Source organism: Psammomys obesus, unplaced genomic scaffold, assembly GCF_907164565.1.
Source record: "Psammomys obesus unplaced genomic scaffold, mPsaObe1.curated_primary_1811, whole genome shotgun sequence".
NCBI classification, from domain to species: Eukaryota; Metazoa; Chordata; class Mammalia; order Rodentia; family Muridae; genus Psammomys; species Psammomys obesus.
The window spans coordinates 13,457,077-13,479,056 of NW_026585691.1; the positions used below are offsets into that span (position 1 = coordinate 13,457,077).

General features: G+C 37.9%; 1 protein-coding gene across 3 annotated transcripts in view; it reads right to left on the reverse strand.

The window, feature by feature from the left end:
- Tinag (tubulointerstitial nephritis antigen) overlaps window positions 1–21,980 on the reverse strand; it is a 108,199-nt gene that overhangs the window by 31,225 nt on the left and 54,994 nt on the right. For all 3 annotated transcript variants that reach the window (XM_055596996.1, XM_055596994.1, XM_055596995.1), the window contains exons 8-9: window positions 20,283–20,328; window positions 16,916–17,039 (exon numbers count right to left, since the gene is read on the reverse strand). In XM_055596996.1, coding sequence (XP_055452971.1) covers window positions 16,916–17,039; window positions 20,283–20,328 — 170 coding nt within the window. The remainder of the gene's footprint in view (window positions 1–16,915; window positions 17,040–20,282; window positions 20,329–21,980) is intronic.

A 21,980-nucleotide genomic window follows, 5' to 3' on the forward strand; every position in this document is an offset into this window, starting at 1 on the left:
CACACACACACACACACACACACACACACACACACACACACACACACTATAGGCTGTGGAGACTGGAATACCAACTAAGGACCATGTATGGACTGGACCTCAGCCTCCAGTACATATGTTTCCAATGGGCAGTTTGGCCTTCATGTGGGTTCCCTACTAAGGGGACTGGGGGCTGTCTTTCAGAAGGACTCTGTTGCCTGCTTTATGACCACTTCCTCCTGAAGGGGTGAGAGGTTTCTGCCTTGCCAGGCCACCTTGGAAGAGGATGTGCTCAGTAACTTGCTGTGCTGAGATGGGTAGGGGCGGGTGGGGCTCCTCTTTTCGGAGGAGGAGTAGAGGGAGATTAGGAGCAACAGGGAGTAAGGGTTGGGCAAGAAAGAGAGAAGGGTAAAGGCTATGATTGGGATGTAAAGTGAGTAAATAAATGACTAAAATAAATAAATAAATAAATAAATAAATAAATAAATAAATAGGAAAAAAAAGAAAAAAAACAACCTCGGAACCTGCTACAGAGGGCCTCTGAAAGCCAGAAGGAAACAGGAAACAACCTCGGAACCTGCCACAGAGGGCCTCTGAAAGCCTCTGCAGTATAGACTGTCAAAGCAGATGCTGAGCCTGATGGCCAACTGATGGGCAGAGTGAATGGAATTCTATGTAAGAAGTGGGAAATAGTAAGAACTGGAGGGGACGGGAACTCCACAAGGAGAGCAACAGAACAAGATAATTTGAACACAGGGAACTTCCCAGAGACTCATACTCCAACCGAGGACTATTCTTGGAGATAACCTAGAACCCCTGCACAGATGTAGCCCATGGCAGTTCAGTGTCCAAGTGGGTTACATAGTAATGGGAAGAGGGACTGCCTCTGACATAATCTGATTGGCCTGCTCTTTGATCACCTCCCCCTGAGGGGGGAGCAGCCTTACCAGGCCACAGTAGAGGACAATGCAGCCATTTTTGATGAGAACTGATAAACTAAGATCAGAAAGGAGAGGAGAACCTCCCCTATCAGTGGACTTGGGGAGGGGCATGCATGCAGAAAGGGGAGGGAGGGTGGGATCGGGAGGGGAGGAGGGAGGGGCTTATGGAGGGATACAAAATGAATAAAGTGTAAGTAATAAAAAAAACAAGAAATAGATGACTGCCAAGAAAATTCATATTGATGAAATTTGTTGGAACTTAAAATGGAGATAAATGAGACTTCACTACAGTTATACACAAATAAAAATTGAGAACCAACTGCAATTTTTTACATTTCTTTTCCTAAGACACAAATCTCTCATTTCAAAGTATAGTTTTTCATTCTGCTTCTAAGGGACACTCCATAGTATGAAGCATTTTCTCTTCCTTAGAGTCCTCTTGCTTCAAGATCTGTCTGACAGAAAATGCTCTAGCTCTCTTCATCCTTCTTTGGCTATTTCTCCACTTGACATTTAAAGGCAGGATATCTTCAGGATGGGCCCTGAATTCTTATCCTATGCTCCTGTTCTAAGCGAAGGTCTCTACTTCCAGGTCTTTGGCTATGAATAAATGTCAACAGTATTTTTTTTTTAATTAGACACATTATTGTCACTCTCCTTTGGAAAATAAATAAAACTTTCTTCATGTTTACAATTTTGATTTTTTTTCTAAAGCTTTAAAAAATTGAGATTATAGTATAATCACAACATTTGTCTCTTCCCTTTTATCCCCCTCAACTTTCCTGTATAGCCCTCCCTGAAATGTCAATGATCGTTAATGTTTCTGCTTTGGAGTTTTAAAAATCTAGTTTCAAATTCCTGAAATATACACAAATTTTTGGCTTGTATTTTATTTTCAAATATCCCCAGAATTGCCCGAAATCAGCATACTGAAAGTAAACTTGTTCATTCGTCTTCTGCCCTTCCATGACTTCTCAGTTAATAGTACTACAGTTAATAGTACGTACTTGCAATCTAGAAGATACTTGGGGGTCAAAATTGACACATTTCTCTCCAATCACCGAAACATCCAACATACTACTGTGAACTGTCAGTTCCGCCAAAAACATACCTCACAGCCTCCTTTTCATATTAATGACTAGCAGTGCTATTATTATTTCTTCTTTTAGATTTATTTGTGTGTGTGTGTGTGTGTGTGTGTGTGTGTGCCAATGTGATTGTAGATGCCTGCTGGAGACAGAAAAGAGTGTCAGATACACTAACGCTGGAGATACAGATTTTTTTGAGTGCCCACCCCAATGTGGGTGCTAGGAAATAAACTCTGGTCTTCAGCAAAAACAGCAAGCACTCTTAACTGCTGAAGCATGTCTTCACCCCTACCTACTACGAAATCTTTCAGGTGTTTGTACAGTCATTTCCTATTTGTTGTCTAAATTTAAAGTACATACTTTTATTCTCCAAGCATCACAAAGAGAGGCTTTTCTTAAAATTTAAATTATGCAGGTTTCTGATGAGAATGCTTCGAAACTAACCCCCTATCTTTGACTTTAGATGATCCTGACTCTAACTAAAAGATCTCACAAACTCTGCCCTGTATCTAATTTTTTCTTGGTCACATTTCCCAAATTTCTGTTTCTCCTGAGCCCCTTGTAATTGATTAAAAAAAAAAAAACCCCAAGATAGAGAAAAAGATGTAATCAGAAAATTATCGCACTTGTGATAACATAATCTTCGTAAAGAAAGTGTGACCAGTGGTTGTGATGAGAAAGTTTTCTTGTAATGACGGACACTGACTGGCTCTGTGAATAACCAGTCTTGTCTGTGCAGCACAGACTGACTATCAATAAGGCCTGGCATCAGAACAATCAACTTGGGCACATCAGCATAAACTTCAATGCAGAACATGGTACAGATGGTTCCTAAGAAACAGAAAATGCTGTGTAGAGAAAAAAAGAAACAAACAAAATCACCTCTATAAACCTTTGCTTTCCGTCGTGAGAAACTAAACAAATTTCTCCCTGTCCTTAGGGAATGTAGAGGAAAATCGGAACTAGACACTTTAGAAATTTTAATTCCTGGAAAATGTTTATTACAGGAATCAAGAGCACTCTCTTGAGTCTTAATTTGTATTATTGATAGAATGTTTGGCTTTCACAAAACTGGCAAGAGTGGTAAACAGAATGAGACATATACACAACTATTATAAAATGAGGTATTATATAACTAAAGAGAAACAAGGCAGAGAAAGTAAGGAAACATAAAATTTAGTATGTCTGACTCTATGCTTATTGTAAACTAAAGGAGATCTTTTGGAAAATCAATGCTGATTAGATAATATTAATATGATGAATTAAAATATTAATATTAATCTCACTACAGGACACTTTCAAACAAGAGGTCAGCAAGTATTTTACGACACTATTCTAGACTCTATTTCCCATAAATTTGAGGTTGAGAATTGTTTTTTGTTTTATAAGGTACATTTTGGTGTTAATTTTTTTTGGACTCAATTTCGTGTTTTTTGGTTTTCTATTTTATCTTTAGTTTCAATTTTTGTTCATCCTGGGTGGTCCCAACCTTGTATGAAACTGTTTCACTTTCTTTTAATTTTGTTTGTTTGTTTCTCTAAGTCTGAGTCATTGTTGGTTTCTTTCAGTCATTTATTTTTGTGATGTAGAAGAGTGAAAACTAGGACATTCTACACAATGCTCTGTCACTAAGCCACTGCCTCTCCACACAAATGCAAAGCATTTTGCAATGGAGTTTCACTAAGTTGCCCTGGCTGGCTACCTTCACAGGCAAAGCAGTTTTTTTTGTTTGTTTGTTTGTTTTTTCCAATTTTGAATTTGAGATTCAATAGATTCTTTTTTTTTTAATTTTATTTTTCTTTTTAGTTACATTTTGTTAACTCTGTGTCCCAGCTGTATCCCGCTCCCTCATTCCCTCCCCAACCCCACACTCCCTCCCTGGTCTCCTCCCTGCCCCTTTCCAAGTCCACTGATAGGGGAGGACCTCCTCCCCTTTCATTTGACCCTGTTTTATCAGGTATCTTCAGGACTGGCTGCAAAGTCCTCCTCTGTGGCCTAACAGACTGCTCCTCCCCTGGGGGGGGGGAGGGTCAAACAGCCTGCCCTTGAGATCCTGTTAGAAATAGTTCCTTTTGCTGCCTCTCTGCCTTATCTTCAGGGTATCTGTGTCTACAATCTTGTGCTACCTCATTTTTTTTTAATCTTACTTTTAGTCCATTGTGAAACCCTTAATATTTCTGTAAAAATGCCTTTTGTAAAGAAGAAAATTGAATGCAAAAATATACTATCTTTATACTAGAAAATACTCCAGATAAATCAGTTAGTATATCCCAATGTAAAATGGGCAGTTTATATGAGATGTTCTTATGTTCTGCAATCCCTAAAGATAATGTTTAAAAAAAATAATAGTAAAAGCACTCATAAATATAATAGCCACACGTGCATTGTGGAATAATTTAAGTTTAATGTGAGATTTTTCAATGAAAATGTACTTTATAAACAGTTCCAGATGTTTTTTATTATTTATTATTATTTTATTATTCAACTTATTTTATGATGTTATCATAATCTTTTATCAAAATCTGAAAGATAGTAATAATATGAGGTGATTTTAAAATTAACGTTCTGCTATAAATGATATAATTAAAACAAAGCTGGTTGAGTTCCTAAGTAGATGAAGCTTTTGAGCCTTTGCATAACAGAGTTAACTCTTAAATCATTGACCGAATTACTATCCAGAATCCACTGCTGTAAATATATATCCGCAGATACATGGCAAGTGTTTGTTTATTTCAGTAAGTAAATCAATTTTATATTAACCTAAATTTTAAAGTTTAAACTTCCTAAAATGAGATCCTTTCAAATCATAGTCAGATGGACTTATACTGTCAAGTCAATCATTCTTGAGACAAGAACCAAAAATAATTGAACCTTAAAACTTGGGAGCAGGAGAAGAAAAAGAACAGGATGGGAGCCTACCACAGATGGCATCTGAAAGACCCTACTTGATCGAGGTATTGAAGCAGAGGCTGAGACTCATAGCCAAACTTTGGGCAGAGTGCATGGAATTTTATGAAAAAAGTGGGAGCCTGTAGGGGACAGGAGTTCCACAAGGAGCCAACACAGAGAAAAAAGAAAAAAGAAAGAAAGAAAGAAAGAAAGAGAGAGAGAGAGAGAGAGAGAGAAAGAAAGAAAGAAAGAAAGAAAGAAAGAAAGAAAGAAAGAAAGAAAGAAAGAAAGAAAGAAAAGCTGGGCCCCTGGGGCCCTGCAGAGATTGATAACTCAACCAAGGATCATGCATGAAGAGGACCTAAAACCCATACGCAGATGTAGCCCAAAGACTCAGTCTCAACTTGGACTCCCTAGTAATGGGAACATGGGCTTTCTCTGTCGTGAACTCAAGATCTCTGATCACTTCCCTCTGGAGGGTGCAGCCTTGCCAGGTCACAGAGGAAGACAATGCAGCCAGTCCTGATGAGACCTGATAGACTAGAGTCAGTACTTTTCTTATTGTTTTTAATACTTTCCATATTCAATCTCTGTCGGTTTTCTATCTTAAGAACAATATATCTACTTTGTAACTTTGTGATTTATCTTTATTTGGCAATGGGTGGGGTTGTCAAAGATCAAACCTGAGTCCTCATATCTGCTAAGCAAAGATTATATAACTGAGCTGCATTCCTAGCCCTCATCTATATTTTTCGTCTCACCAACATTCTACACAGTGGGAAGACAGGCTGCTTTTCTCTCTTGCACTCGGTGATGTAATTCCCCAGCCAATTTGTGCAGCCACAATTCTAACCCTGGCTTCTTCTGGCCTGAGTCTTGTTATGTTGTGTTTTAGGTGTGCCACTTATAGTGACTATATCCTTAAGTTATTTCTCCATCCGCCATGCCTTCCCAGTTAATCTATCATCTTTCAAGTTGGAATTATTATCTTTTACTTAGACCTCCAAAATTTTCCTATTACATTAAAGTCTTCATGGAAGATTCTTAAAAAGAAAGAAAGAAAGAAAGAAAGAAAGAAAGAAAGAAAGAAAGAGAAAACACAAGTAAAATTCACAGTATTTTTCTACCAAAAACTTTTAGTAACTTTCTTTTGCTCCTTATATCCTTAACAAATCTTCCAAAGGACACAATTTTTCATTGTGTTGGAGTAAGCAAACCCAGCTTTCTTAGTGCTTTTGGTGAATTCTGTATTCTCTTAACCAAAAGGCCTTTACACAACCTGTTCTGGCAGACTGTTTCTATGCAGGCCATGAATCTAAGCTCAAATATAATTCGCACAGGACATTTTTCCTTATTAAGACTGGATTGTGTTTATTACATTCCATCTTACAATGTCTCCCAAATTTACATTTTACCCATTTTTTAACTCTTCTGCTTGTACATTGTGTGTCTGGGACACCCTATCTATGTGTCCCAGTCTGCACACACCCAGGGACTTACGTTCTAGTCAAGTGTGAATTTCCAGAGATTTGTTTAATATCTACCATCAACCTGAGTGAAAGAACTGTTTTAGATTTAGCTCACTGTGCCTAACACTCAGCAGAGTACTGCGAACATCCTAGGGTTATCTTTCTATATCTGTTGATGCATTTGTAGAAGATATCTAGACATCTTCTGTTTATAACCAGTTTATAGCCATATGATGGATTTGCCTCAAAATTCAATGAAATTTCTAGATTCACTTTTAATGTTTCACTCAAACTTAGCTTTCTTCACAATTATTATTGGAAATATGCTATGTTTTATCACTTTGCAGCAAAAATATTCTGGGATATTTGTGAGTAGATAAATTAAATTAAAATAAATTAAAAAGCAATAATTCACAAACCACTTAGGAAACTGCTTTGTCAATTCTTCAGTCTGCCCTTCTTTGACTATCATATTTTTTTTTTTGTTTTCTTCCAGGCTTCATATCACTATAGTTTTGTCTCCTCTCTCATTGGATAATCACCTAACTTAAAAACATTCTTTATACTACTGACTGTCTGTTTACTACCTGCATTCTGGCCCATATAAAATATAATTCCAATTTTTGATTAATTATGTAGTTGTTATCAGACCTTCAATTTGATAAGAGACAGAATCTCTGTCTGTTTCACTCATGGATACAGCCCAGCACTTAATTATTTGTTCCCAAAAATATGACAGATAAAACATTGATTAAACATAAAAATAGTGATTTGAAACGTTATTATCTTTCAGCAATATTCAGACTATCGCCTCTATAAAATCATGTTCTGCAGAGATGACAATAAGGAAAATACTTGTCACCTTTTAATATAATTATCTAGAATTTCAAATATTGAATTTAATAGGTGAATTCTATCAGGGACTCTTGAGAAATATTTACACAATAAATAGCATTTATTCAGACTTAGGGTAAATCTCAGGGATGTGGATAAATCATGACCAGGCAGTGTGATTGTAACATAGGGAGCATGGGCTGGAATATAAATTCTCAAAGAATATATTTTGTTGCTTAGACACAATATTTTAAGGTTTCACCATCTAGAATTTGTCTTGAAACCAAAATGATTCCTTACTTTTGTTAGTGCTATATTCTAATTTGCGGTATAGAAACACTGTCTAAAGATACAGTATTTTTTTTTAATACAACATCTACAATAGGATCAAGAAAGGTTTGGCGCATAAAAGGAAGATCCATACAATAGGAGTGTTAAAAAAAAAGAAGGATTGTAGACAGTCCATCACTATCCTGTGATTAATACATAGGACAAGAGCCTTATCATCTCCTGATAGAAGCTTATGGATGTATCTGCTTCACTTTTTGTGTCAGCTGTGTTTTCATGGCTGATACCAAATTTCTAACGAGAGACATCTTCGAGGAATAAGGTTATAGGTTGAGTTATGGTTTCAGAAGACACAGTTTATCTTGGTGGCCAAGGCATAGCAGCAAAGGTGGCTCACACCTGCCACTGGGAGGACTTGCTCATGTGCTGGTGGTCAGTACACACAGGAAAATGGCGCTCAGCAAACCCTCTGCCTTCCCCCTTCTCATCCAGTGCGAGACCCCAGACGACAGAGTGGTGCTACCCAGAGTGAAGGCACGTCACAGGAAAACTTCAGTTGATCCACTATGAAAAGTGCTTACAGACACAACCAGACACGTGATCCATTGATTTCTGAGCTATTTCATTGTTTTGTTTTGTTTTGTTTTTTACTTGTTTATTTGTTGGCAATTTTTAATATAATTTTTATTTATTATAATTTATTTACTTTATATCCTAGCTGTAGCCCCACCCTCACCCTCTCCCAATCCCTCCATCCCTCCCTCATGTCCTCCCATGCCCTTTCCCTAGTCCACTTACTCCCCTTCTATCTGACCCTAGCCTATCAGGTCTCTGAGCTATTTTTTAATCCAATAGAGATGACAATGGGAATTAACCATCATTTCTGAACAATCAAGACTACATATTACTCCAGCTTCTGTTCCCTAGTGCTCAGCACTCAATATAAGCTCGAATTCATTTGTTCAAGAAAATTAAATCTAATAGCTTTGACTTCTACACAAAGGACGGCAAACAGTTTGTTGAGACAAATTTGTTAGGTACTTCACAAAAGTATATTGAGCTCTTCAGATAAGGGACATTAACTTTCTTGAGCTCCTTGATTAGTCTCTAACCCACTGATGCATTTATCTCCTGAATGTAGTAATTACCAAATAAGGAATTGCTGGTAGAGAAAGAAATTAAAATCTGCTGCTCCAGGGCACCAAACAATGCCCAGATGGCCTAAAACATTTGTCAAAAAGATAGATATATTAACTACCAACAAAGTTAGTTTTGTTAATTGTCACGGAAGGAAGATAAATTTGTAAAAGTTCCAGGAGTTTATGAATGTGAACACACTATAGGGACTAACACAGTTAGTATGAGGATTATAGAAACAATGGCAGTAGTGAAATGGAAAAAAACACATTTATATCTCATTCAATCACAGCCTGAGTGAAAATAACATGTGGGTCCTGGCTACATAAGCAGTAGAGACAGAGATACTGAGCAGTTCCAGTAAATCAGAAGGCCCTGAAAGAGAAAATTACAAGCACCACATGACATGTCCTGAGGAAGGTTTTGTAGACCAAAGACATCATCAGACAAGACAAAAGATAATGATAATGGATATCAAGGACACAAGGGAAGATTAGAAAAATAAAGTTGCGAACTGATGGGGAGTTGAACTAAAGCAGAGATATCTTGAATGACAGAGACAAAGCATGCAATCACGGATAATCCATTTATGCTCATTTACTTTCTGAAAATTCACTACATGATTAGAAGCAGAAAAACAAACTTTAATAATTAATTCCTATTTTTTAACTTTAGTCAATGAAGCAGTCGTATTATAAAACATAACTTGAAGGAACAATAGATAAACTCGTTTTGCACTATAGCAAAATAAGACCAGACATTGAGAGATGGCACGTAATTCAACCCTTTCCTCACAAAAATCAATCTTTGAAAGCATGTTGGACTTTGTAGAAGTGTCTACCAAGATCTTTTTTTATTAATGACAGTTTATTCACTTTGTATCCCAGCTATAGCCCCCTCCCCCATCTCCTCCCAATCTCACCCTCCCTCTCTCTTCTACTCCTATGCCCCTCCCCCATTCCAATGATAGGGAGGTCCTCCTCCCCTTCCATCTGACCCTAGTCTATCAGGTCTCATCAGGACTGGCTTCTTTGTCTTCCTCTGTGGACTGGTAGGGCTGCTCCCCCCTCAGGTGGAAGTGATCAAAGAGCTGGCCAATGGGTTCATGTCAGAGAGGGTCCCTGCTTCAAGTTTTGGGGAGCCCTTTTGGGCATTGAGCTGCCATGGGCTACTTCTTTGCAGGGGTAGTAAATTATCTCCATGCATAGTCCTTGGTTGGAATATCAGTCTCAGAAAAGACCCCTGTGCCCAGATTTTTTGGTTCTGTTGATTTCCTTGTGGAGCTCCTATTTCCTTCAGGTCTTTCTATCTCCCCCTTCTTTCATAAAATTCCTTGCACTCTGCTCAAAGTTTTGCTCTGAATCTCAGGATATGTTTTGATAGCCTGCTGGGTAGAGTCTTTCAGAGGCCCTGTGTGATAGGCTCCTGTCCTGTTCCCTGTTTTCTTCCTCTTCCTATGTTCATCTCGTTTGCCTTTCAGAGTTAGTATTGATCATCTTACCCAGGGTCTTCCTTCTCGCTTAGCATCTTTAAGAGTATAGATTTTAGTATGTTTATCCTATATTATATGTCTAATATCCACTTATAAGTGAGGATATATCATGTGTGTCTTTCTGCTTCTGGGATACTTCACTCGGAATGATCTTTTCTAGATCCTACCATTTGCCTGCAAATTTCATGATTTCTTTGTTTTGAATTGCTGAGTAGTATTCCATTGTGTAAATGTACCACAATTTCTGTATCAATTCCTCTACTGAGGTACATCTGGGTTTTTTCCAGATTCTGGCTATTACAAATAAAGCTGCTACTAACATGACTGAGCAAATGTCCTTGTTGTATACTTGAGCATCTTTTGGATATATGCCTAGTAGTGGAATAGTTGGGTCTTAAGGTAGCTCTATTCCTAATTGTCTGCAAAAGACAGATTGATTTCCAAAGTGGTTGTACAAGTTTATATTCCCACCAGCAGTAGAGGAGGGTTCCTCTTTCTCCATATCCTCTCCAGCATGTGTTGTCACTTTGGTAAGTTTTTGATCTTAACCATTCTGATGGGTGTCAGGTGAAATCTCAAGGTCGTTTTGATTTGCATTTCCCTGATGAGTAAGGACATTGAGCATTTCTTTTAGCGTTTCTCTACCATTCGATATTCCTCTATGGAGAATTCTCTGTTTAGCTCTGTACCCCATTTTTTTAATTGGGTTACTTGATGTGTTGCTGTTTAACTTCTTAAGTTCTTTATATATTCTGGATATTAGCCTTTTGTTCTCTCAAGATCTTTATAAGTGAGGGCATTTGTAGATATTATTCACTTCCCAAACTATGCATAGGAAATCAGAATTCAAAAAATCACGTTGGAATTCATTTGGGCTTCCAAAATCCCAGCAGCCATCCAGAAGTAATGGTTGAGAAATTAAGCAAGATGATACAAATAAGGAAGACAGAGAGTAGCCCAGGGTATCAAACACCTGCAAGAGATGTATTGTAAGGCTCACAGAGCTTTGTGCAAAGATAAGGAATTGCTGGTAGAGAAAGAAATTAAAATCTCCTGCTCCAGGGTACCAAACAATGCCCAGATGGCCTAAAACATCTGTCAAAAAATACATATATTAACTACCAAAAAACAAAAGGGTGATAAACTGATACTCCAGTCAAGGACCACTCATGGAGATGGCCTGGAACCCTTGCACAGATGGAGCCTATGGCAGTTCAGTATCCAAGTGGCCTTCATAGGAATGGGAACATGGATTTTCTCTGAGATGAACTGACTGGCCTGCTCTTTGATCACCTCCCCCTGAGGGGGGGAGCAGCCTTAACAGGCCACAGAAGAAGAAAACGCAGCCACTCCCGAAGAGACCTGATAGACTTGGATCAGAGGGAAGGGGAGGAGGACCTCCGTTTGCAGTGTACTGGGAGAGGGGCACAGGTGGGAAAGAAGGAGAATGGGATTGGGAGGGGAGGAGGGAGAGAGGTACAAGGGGGGATACAAAGTGAATAAAGTGTAATAAATAAAAATAAAAATAATTAATAAAAATAAAGTTTAAAAAAGGAGAGAAATTTGTCAAGGTTCCAAATTCCAGAAACTTATGAATGTGAACATACTACGGGGACAAACACAGTTAGTATGAAGATTATAAAAGCAATGTCAGTAGTGGAATGGACACTGTCATGAGAACAAAACGACAGCCTACAGACTGACAAAGGATATTCACCAACCTTATATCTGACAGAAGACTAATAACCAGAATATATAAAGAACTCAAGAAGTTAAACACCAACAAATTAGTAATCCAATTAAAAAATGGAGTACATGGCTAAACAGAATTCTCAGCTGAAGAATATCAAATGGTAGAGAAGCACTTAGTCATCAGGGAAATGCAACTCAAACAGACTCTAAGATTCCATTTAACACCAGTGAGAATGGCTAAATCAAAAACTCAAGTGACATACAGCACATGCTGGAGAGGATGTGGAGAAAGAGGAACCCTCCTCCATTGCTGGTGGTAATGTAAACTTGTACAACCATTTGAAAATCAATCTGGCACTTTCTCAGAAAATTAAAAATAGTGCTACCTCAAGATCCAGCTATACCACTCCTAGGCATATATCCAAAAGATACTCAAGTATACAACAAGGATATTTGCTCAACCATGTTCATAGTAGCTTTATTCATAATAGCCAGAAGCTGGAAACAACCCAGATGTCCCTCAGTTGAGGAATGGATACAAAAATTGTGGTACATTTATATAATGGAATGCTACTCAGCAATTAAAAGGAAATCATGAAATTCACAGGGAATTAGAAAATATCCTTCTTAGTGAGGTATGTCAAAAGCAGAAAGACACAAATAGTGTATGTTCACTTATAAGTGGATATTAGACATATAATATAGGATAAATATATTAAAATCTATACTCCTAAAGAAGCTAAGCAAGAAGGAGAACCCTGGGTAAGATGATCAATACTCATTCAGAAAGGCAAATGGGATAGACTTTGTAAGAGGGAGAAAACAGAAAACAGGACAGGAACCTATCAAAAAGCATCTCTGAAAGACTCTACCCAGCAGGATATCAAAGCAGATGCTGAGACTCATAGTCAAACTTTGGGCATAGTACATAGAATCTTATGAAAGAAGGAGGAGATGAAAGACCTAGAGGGATGGGAGCTCAACAAAGAGAGCAACAGAACCAAAAAATTAGGCACAAGGGTCTTTTGTGAGACTGATACTCCAACGAAGGAACATGCATGGAGATAACCTAGAACCCCTGCACAGATGTAGCCCATGGCAGCTCAGTCTCCAAGTGGGTTCCCTAGTAAGGGGAACAGGAGCTGTCTCTGACATGAGCTCAGTGGCTAGCTCTCAGGCAGACCACCTCTGCCTGAGCAGAGAGCAGCCTTACCATGCTACAGAGGAAGTCAATGCAGCCAGTCCAGATTAGACCTGATAAGCTAGGGTCAGATGGAAAGGGAAGGGGACCTCCTCTATCAGTGGACTCAGGGAGGGTCAAGAAAGGAGAAGAGGGAGGGAGGGTGGAGTTGGGAGGGGATGAAGGAGGAGGCTACATCTGGGATGCAAAGTGAATACATTATAATAAATAAAAAATAAATTAATTAAATTAAATATAAAAAAGAACCAGGCATTCCTTTAGGAAAGAAGAAATAAATGAAAGGGTCTTCTTATCATGGATCCAGTGTCCACAAACTTGAACCAAAACTGAGAAGTTCCCTGGCTTTCTTCTCTGTATCTTATCTTTAAACAAAAAATTTCCCTATTTAAAGATTAATAATAATAAGTGAAAACCAGCTAAAACAGAAACTAAAAAGTTACTTTTCAACAGAAAAGGGGATTATATGTGTATCATGAATTAGATTTTTTGGTAAAATAAGGTCATTGTGTGAAGAGACCTGGTCTCATGAAGCTTCAATCTAGGTGATACATCTCAACAACAACAACAACAACAAAAGATTATTAAATCATTCACTAAGGCAGAAATCTATAATTATGTGAAACTCTAGAGAAACAGAACAGAAGGGAACAAAGAACAGAAATAATGGGGACAGAGCAAATGGTGGATTCCATAGGACATTCAGAGGAGCAACTCTGATAAGCTAAATTTGAGACAGGATGAAGGTGCATACCCCAAGGGATTGGATATTTGTAGAACCTTTTAGATGGAAGGAGAGTCACAATGAGTAGAATTCTACATCAGACAGCCTGTAGCTGTAGTAGTGTAGTAGGCTTGGCAATCCTAGGCAAAATCATTGCAAAGAACATCATATTTACTCTAGGAGAAGTGGAAAATCACTATAGTGTTCTAAAGATGAACAACTAGATCTGAGCAACGTTCTAAATGGAGACCCTGGTTTCTATGTTAAAAATATAATTAGTGGAGAAAGCAAAGTGTGGAATATCTATCAATAATCTAGCTATGAAGTAAACTTAATGGACACTCAGGCAAGGGAACTGCAGAGGATAAAGAGTGGTTGACTTTTATCATAATAGCAATGGGCTGTAGAAGAGGAATTAAAGGTAATCCCAAGGCTTCCAGCCAGAGCATGTGGGAGGATGGCTTCACGGATTCAGAGGGGGAAATAATGATGCCTCACAGAGAGAGAGGAAGATAGAGAGTGCTCTTTTGACAGTGCTAAGTTTGAAACATCTATCTTCTGCATGGGAAGAATTTGCTTAGAGCACAGAATATACATGTCTGGAGTTCAGGAGAGAGGTCTAACCTCGGAATACGTTTTAGCTGATACCACAGTTTATTTGGTGCTGAAACCCAGAAAGAGCCCAGAGAATACTGAATTTACAAACAGATGAGGAAGAAGAGTAGGGAGAGGAGAGCAAGATTTGAGGTCAGGGTTTGGCAACTACAATAATGTACAGGAATGACAGCCAGAACAAGAGGAGAAAAAAATCTGGCAAATTGAAACAAGTATAGAAATGTCAGGAGGGGCATATAGGCAAGGGGGAAAATCCGACAAATGGTTTTAACAGGCAGATACAATTGGTAGCCTTGAAATAAGTAGGTTGTAGAAATGTAATGGGGTGGATAAATCTGAGAAAATGCTTGGTGAAGTTAAAAAAGACTTGGGGAGGAAGTCAGTGACTGCAAGCATAGCCTGCGCTGGAGTTGATGCTAAGAGAGCACATTATTAAACTGAGAAGTTAAGAGTAAGGTTTCCCAGCATTTGGGAAGCAGAGGCAGGCAGATCTCTGGGTTTGAGGCCAGCATAGTCTACAGAGTGGAATTCCAGAACAGCCAGGACTACACAGAGATGCCCTGTCTCAAACAAAACAAAACAAAAATAAAAAAGAAAGCTTCTAAAAGCTGAGATCTGAGAAACAGGAGGATTTACTCAAATGAAATAAAATCCTGAGATGAAAGAGAGAGAACTAACTCCCTAGTGAGTCCCTGAATAGTTGGGCAGGTTGGGGGATATGCTATAAGAGAAATTTAGGGACAATGAAACACGGTGTCTGTGTATGTTTTGCAAAATAAAGACGGCATAAGCTGCTCTTGACACTTGTGACGTCAGGAAATGTGTTCTGATATCTTCGCACATACAATTATCATTTAAAGGCAAGAAGAAGCATCCATGATTTTGAGCAAACATTTAAAGAATGAGAAACAAAGAGAACAAGTATTTAGAAGATGATTAACTGCTAGTATAAGACATCTGGTTGAAATTTATCATTATAAAATTACACAAAAGGAAAATCCATAGTTTTTGTAAATAGTTTTGTTTTTGATAGTATAATACAATGATCCAGGCAAGGAAGAAGAGTCAAGGGTGTAATGCTGGTTTGTTTCAATGGCAACTTGACACAAATTAGAATAACCTTGAGTAGGGAACCTCAACTGAAGAGTTATCCCAATTGTTGGGCTGGAGAAATGGCTCAGAGGTTAAAAGTCATCTGAGATGGCTCAAGAGGTTAAGGATGTTCTTCCAAAGGTCCTGAGTCCAATTCCCAGGAACCATATGTTGACTCATAACCATCTGATGATGATATTTGCTGCCCTCTTCTAGCATGTGGGTGAACATGAAGTCAGAGTACTGAATAAATAATAAAAATAAATAAATCTTTAAAAATGTTATCCTAATTGCCTTATCGATGCAGAAAGGACATCCAAGTGTCTGCAGCAGCCTCAGCAGCAGCCATGGTTTAAAAGGAGAGGTCATATAATCCAATTGGCCTGCTCCTTGATCACCTCCCCCTGAGGGGGGAGCAGCCTTACCAGGCCACAGAGGAAGACAATGCAGCCACTCCTGATGAGACCTAACAGACTAGGATCAGAAGGAAGGAGAGGAGAACCTCCCCTATCAGTGGACTTGGGGAGGGGAATGCGTGAAGAAGGGTGAAGGAGGGTGGGATTGGGAGGAGGGGAGGAAGGGAACCACAGGGAGGATACAAAGTGAATAAAGTGTAATTAATAAAAGTTAAAAAAAAATGAGAGGTCACAATGGAAGAATTATTGTTTTTTAGGCTCTCTCCTGCCTGCTCAGCCCGCCTGCTCGCTGATGAGTTGATTTATCCTGTTGCTGTTGCTGCTGCTGATTCCATCGCTGATCTCAGAACCAGCATCCAGGCTCCTTCACTGACAGAAAACCAACTCTCCAGGGACCTTCCACATTTTAGGGGCCAGACTGAGGCTGCTGAAACATTCAGCCTTGGGGACTGAGGAAGTGCTGAGTTCTAGTCTTCTCTGAGGTGAGACAGCCACTGTGGATCTATACCAAATGCTGAAGAAGCCTTAAGGACCCAGCAGCTACTGGGTTGTCTGCCTTTCAGGTGCAAGAAAACTGTTGCTATTATCTTTATGTAAGTCTACTGAACGTATTCTGACATGTCCTTGTTATCTATTCATTCCTCTCCTTACAGACTAATGAACTGTGTGTATAGAGGTTGTCATAAATGCTTACTATGGAGCTATAACTAAGTACCGGTATGTAAGTTTATGAGAGGGTCAGTTGAATTAATAATTTGTTATGGCATATGAAGAGCTGTTGGATTCCAAGATAGAAGAGGATATGAACTGGGAAACACTAGTCAGATATACAAAATTAAATCTCTAAACGTAATGATGAAAATGCAAATGGGTAACATACAACTGAAAATAAATTATTCAAGACAAACCGAGATATCAGATACAGGCTCAAAGAAAGTATGATTGAATATTCAAAAACACTTAATCAACCAATCTATCATTGCTACATAGCTGTTCCCTCTTATTCTCTAATTTACTTTCCAGATACCCAACACTCCAAATAATGAAGATAATCGCCTTACCCAGTGAGTTTGACTGCATGTGTCCGAAGTTTTCTATACTTTTCTGGTTCTTCACCTGTGCTGACAACATGTCTGTATATTCCTGACTTATAATAGAAGAAATCATCGTGGACTTGCATTATGGCTGAAATAAAGCCAAAAGGATAAACAGCACCATTACTAAACAGCCTTTTCAGAATCTCAGAAGTTTTCCCTGAGCAACTGGTAGTTAAATTGTAAAGTGTGGCATCCAAGAAGAGAGCACACCTGATTTTCTTATTAACTGGTTACAAACTTATTATTCCTTTAAAAAAGAACAATTTCTCAACTACTTATAATATTACTTCTGTACATGTTTCGTATTTCAAATGTCTTTCCAGCCTTTCTTTCGTGCGATCTAATAAGAAACAAAACAAAACAAAACAAACAAACATGTGCAAAAGAATATTATGTCAGGATTTCATCCTTTCTGCTCTGGCGAGCTGAGTCTGTGCTTCACTCTTTAAAAACCAGAGCCAACGCTTAATATAATTCTGCTTCAGTCCTCACTTAGATTACTTCTTTTCTATTTCATGTGGTGCTTTGTGGAAGGGCTTGTGCAATTCAAGTTGAAGACTTCAAACTTCTCTCAGGAGACATGGACTAAAGTCATTTTTTGTGTTTTTTTTTTAATTTGGGACTAGATATGAATATCATGGTAGCTAAAAACAAAGCTTGCCTACCTCAGCTCAACATGCATTTTAAATAAAGTCCAAATGAAGGTCGCTAGCATTTGCTAGATCCCACTGTGAATCTCATGCTGCAGAGGAAAATGTGGCTTTTCCTGTTCTGTTTTTAGCTTCTTTCTTTAGTATTCAGGGCCTTTTGCAGAATGTAAGTGTCATTGGAAGTTGACTCTCCTTTATCCACTATGAAAACATATCCCCACCGGGTTTTAAGACTTCTTAGATTCTACTCTATGCAAATTTCTGATTTCTGAAGCTTTTAGAGAAATGCTCACTGTGTTACTTATTCAAGGTTGACATTCTTTTGTCCCAAAACAGAAATGCTGTAAGTTAAATCAGGCTACCACAAGTAGACAATCAAACTGCACCACAGCAATAACCAAATAGCATTCTTTTCATTCACAAAAAAATTAAAATATTCCCAGTAATTTTTTCTCTCCATATAATTGCTATAAAACTGCCAACTAAAGCAAAGGGTAAGAAGTCACAAAAAGGCTGGGTGAGGTGGTACACGCCTGTAATCCCAATACTTCAGAGGTATAGGCAGGCAGACCTCTACGAGTTTGAGGTCAGCCTGATCTAGAACTTGAGTCCAGGACATCCAAGGTTGCACAGAGAAATCCTGTCTTGAAAAACCAAAGAAGCAGAAGAATAAGAAGAATAAGAAGAATAAGAAGAATGAGAAGAAGAAGAAGAAGAAGAAGAAGAAGAAGAAGAAGAAGAAGAAGAAGAAGAAGAGAAGAAGGAGGAGGAGAAAGAGGAGGTGTAGGAAGAGGAGTAGAAAGAAAAGAAGAAACTGCCATCACGAGTAATTAAAAGGCACCATCTTCCTTTAGTCTCTGACATTAATCCAAAGTGGACAAATCTACAAGCTTGTGGATGTTTAAGAAACTGCTCTGTACTCTTAACACTTGGAAAGCTGCCTACAACAAGCTACTACACAGAGCTGTAAAATATTTGGGGACAAAACAGGGAAGCCCAGGCTCATGTCTGTCTTGACTCTGCCTAAAGCTGACAGGAGATGATTTCTCAACAACCCAAAAAGAAAGTTCAGTGATTTGAATTTTTATTTTATTGCCTTGAAATTTTTCTGTTTCTAATTTATTACGAGAAACTCAAAAAATAATTCACGGCTACAAATTAAACCTCAGCTTCCTACACCCTTAAAAAATTAAGATTCAAATTTATTTTGATTAGAAGCATGGGTTGGAGGGTTAGTATCACAATGATTTAGAAATTCAGAATGATCTAAGCCAACTTTGTTGTCTTGCCTAATGAATTGCTAAAACCATTTAAGAAGAAAATGTCAAACTGGGGGTTGTGAGTTTGGCCTTTAATTAAAATGTCTTCTGTCTTTCAAATTTGTTTCGCAGACACCACTAGACAAAGCACAGAATTTGCACAGCTATAACAGCCAACAAACTTCACATGTTTAAGAAGATAAGAGCCTTATTCATTGGTTGTAATGTTAATGAAATGTTCCAAGATTTTTAAAATTAAGTTTTAGGGTGCATTTAGTGTAGGTTTTGATTTCTTGATAAGTAATTTCAACACCGTTATTAAAATCCATTGTTCTCCTATATCAATACTAATTGAATCAACATTCAGAGATATAGAAAAAAAGAAAACTAGCCAATAGTCCCTCAAATGCATGACAAGTGTTTTTGATTTACGGCCCACTGTATTGATATTATATTCAGGCCCTACACTGTTCACTACTTGAATTCCCATTTCACACCTCATTTGGCTTGTTTCCCTATCCACTTCAGGGAGAATGTTATACAGAAAATACGTTTTGTGAATTTATCTTTATTAACATTACTGTTACACGACAAATTCCAATAAAGAAAAAGATCAGATATACCTTAAAGTCAAAATCTATATCATTTATATTACTGTAAAATCATATTATTTAACAATAATCTACTACCAATAACAAATTTACAGAATAGGTCAAATTTTAAAATGGTTTTGTAAAACACAAAAGTCAACCTACTTTGTCTGAATGTCCTTGATCTAATATAAAAAGAAAACCAATTACTTTGTTTTTAGTAGTGCTCATTGTTTTCATCGATGAATCCCTAAAGTCACTGTACTGAAAGCATTTAAAGATCTAACCTTATGTGTGATTCTTACATGTGAATCTGAGAGTTGCACTGAATTAATCTCTGCACACTGGGTGTGCCTCTCAGGTCCTCCATGAACTCTGAAAAGACTCAGCCGACTTTCCTTAAATGTGTTATTAGTATTGAAGAGATGAGGCAGCCAGCCCTGATGAGACCTGATAGGCTAGGGTTAGATGGAAGGGGAGGAGGACCTCCCCTATCATTGGACTTGGGGAGGGACATGGGAGGAGATGAGGGAGGATAGGACTGGGAGGAAACAAGGGAAGAGGCTACAGAGGGGCACAAAGTGAATAAATTGTAATTAATTAATTACACTTAAAAAAGAGTTCAAGTCATAAACAAGTTTATCTCTTTAAAATAAACTGGAAGCTCGAGGTATGCTTTGATGAGCCAATCCTCTGTGATTGCACAGGCTAGAAGAGTTGAACCCTTATGAAGCTGTCTAAGATTTTCTCTTTTATTAAGCTCCCTTAACATTGTATCATGTAAAGTACTATAGGAATTCATAACTGAAAATGACATTTCATTTGAGCTTACCTTGAACTGGTCCATTTTGTATGATTTCTCTCATAATTTCAGTTTCCTAAAATAAAATATATCAATGGACATCAATGAGAAGAACTAAAGCTAATGTCTGTTGTATAATATGAGCTGTTGTAGAATGTGAGCATTCCATTTAGTGATTACAAAATTCTCAGTGACTTGGCCACTTTCAGCAGACTGTAATCCTTCTGTGAAATGGTCACGTGCACCATATTGCATTAACGAACTTGCTAAAACCAGGATAAGCCCATTTGCTTTATTGACTTTTATTACGATAATTTTGAGGTGAAGTGAAAAATGCAGTAACTTTTATGGAGGTAAAGAAAAATAGTGCAGGTAAGTTAGAAGATTTCGCTAGTGAATAACCATGTTATCTACCATCTTGTGAAAACAAGAGCAGCCACACCAAGCAACATGAGTGAGGCTCAAGGACTTCACTACAAACATTGCTTTTTTAAACTCAGTGTCCCCTCAGTAGGGAGGCAGGCCTTTCTTCCTCCCTCCCTCCCTCCCTTCTTTCCTCTCTCCTTCCCTTCTCTCCTCCTCCTTTCTCTTTCTTTTTCTTTATGCATAGTCACCACAAGTATATATTACAAACTGTGGTAAAACAAATTTTGATGTTTCATCATCCCTATAATTACATCTTGATGGCGTAGACAGACAATGGAACAGCTAACATAATATCATGCAATATATTCTGTTATAGGGACAATCATAAAGGGCCATTGATAAAAACAAAAAAGGAACCTAATCCCATCGGCAATTAAAGGAAAGCATAAAGAAGTTTAGCCATAGGTCAGGACTATTGGATGATATTTTCCCGCATGGAAGGGTGAATGCTCATTTGAGTCAAAAGAATTATCTTCTATGTCAGTAAAGACTATCGAGAAGTCATGCTAAGTCTAGACAATAGAAAATAATGTCATAAATCAATATCATTATGGGTGAGTACAGGGTTAAATAGTGGCAAGACACTAATTTCTGTAAGTTGTAATTTCTATAAGTTGGGCACAAATGCCCGGTACACCAGAATAAAAACATTGGATTGTGATCGAGAGAGAACTGGCGATAACCAAAAGTTCATATATTTCTCAAGTTAGTCTAGATATCTCTGATAAGATTAGGTTAAAATTGGATCAGAAGGAAGCTAACTCTTGTTAGCTGGAGTCTTTTCTCCAGTGAGGGTCACTTATATTGTGGAATAAGGCATGAGATCAATGAAATAAACTATTGCTGCTAAAAGGTAGTGGCTTAGCTGTGACTTGTCAGCTTTATTCACCTTTATATTTTATAAATCATAATTAAAAACAGTGTTTTATGAGGCATTTTAAATTTAAGCCAATCCTTTACATTGCTGCTATAACAATTTAAAGCCTGCTCAAGATGCAAGTTTTTAATGGACACTAAGAACAACAACTATAGCTGAACAGGCAAGGGAGATTCGGTGGGAGATTCATTTGCCACTATGATTGATGTCCTGAGTTCAATCCCCAGGACCCACATGATGGAAGGAGGGAACTGGTTCCTGCCAAGTTGTTTGATCTCCATATACATGTCTAGTACATTCATCCTTAGACAGACACACACAAACACACACAATATATGTATGTATGTATGTATGTATGTATGTATGTATGTGTGTGTGTATATATATATATATATATATATATATATATATATATATATATATAT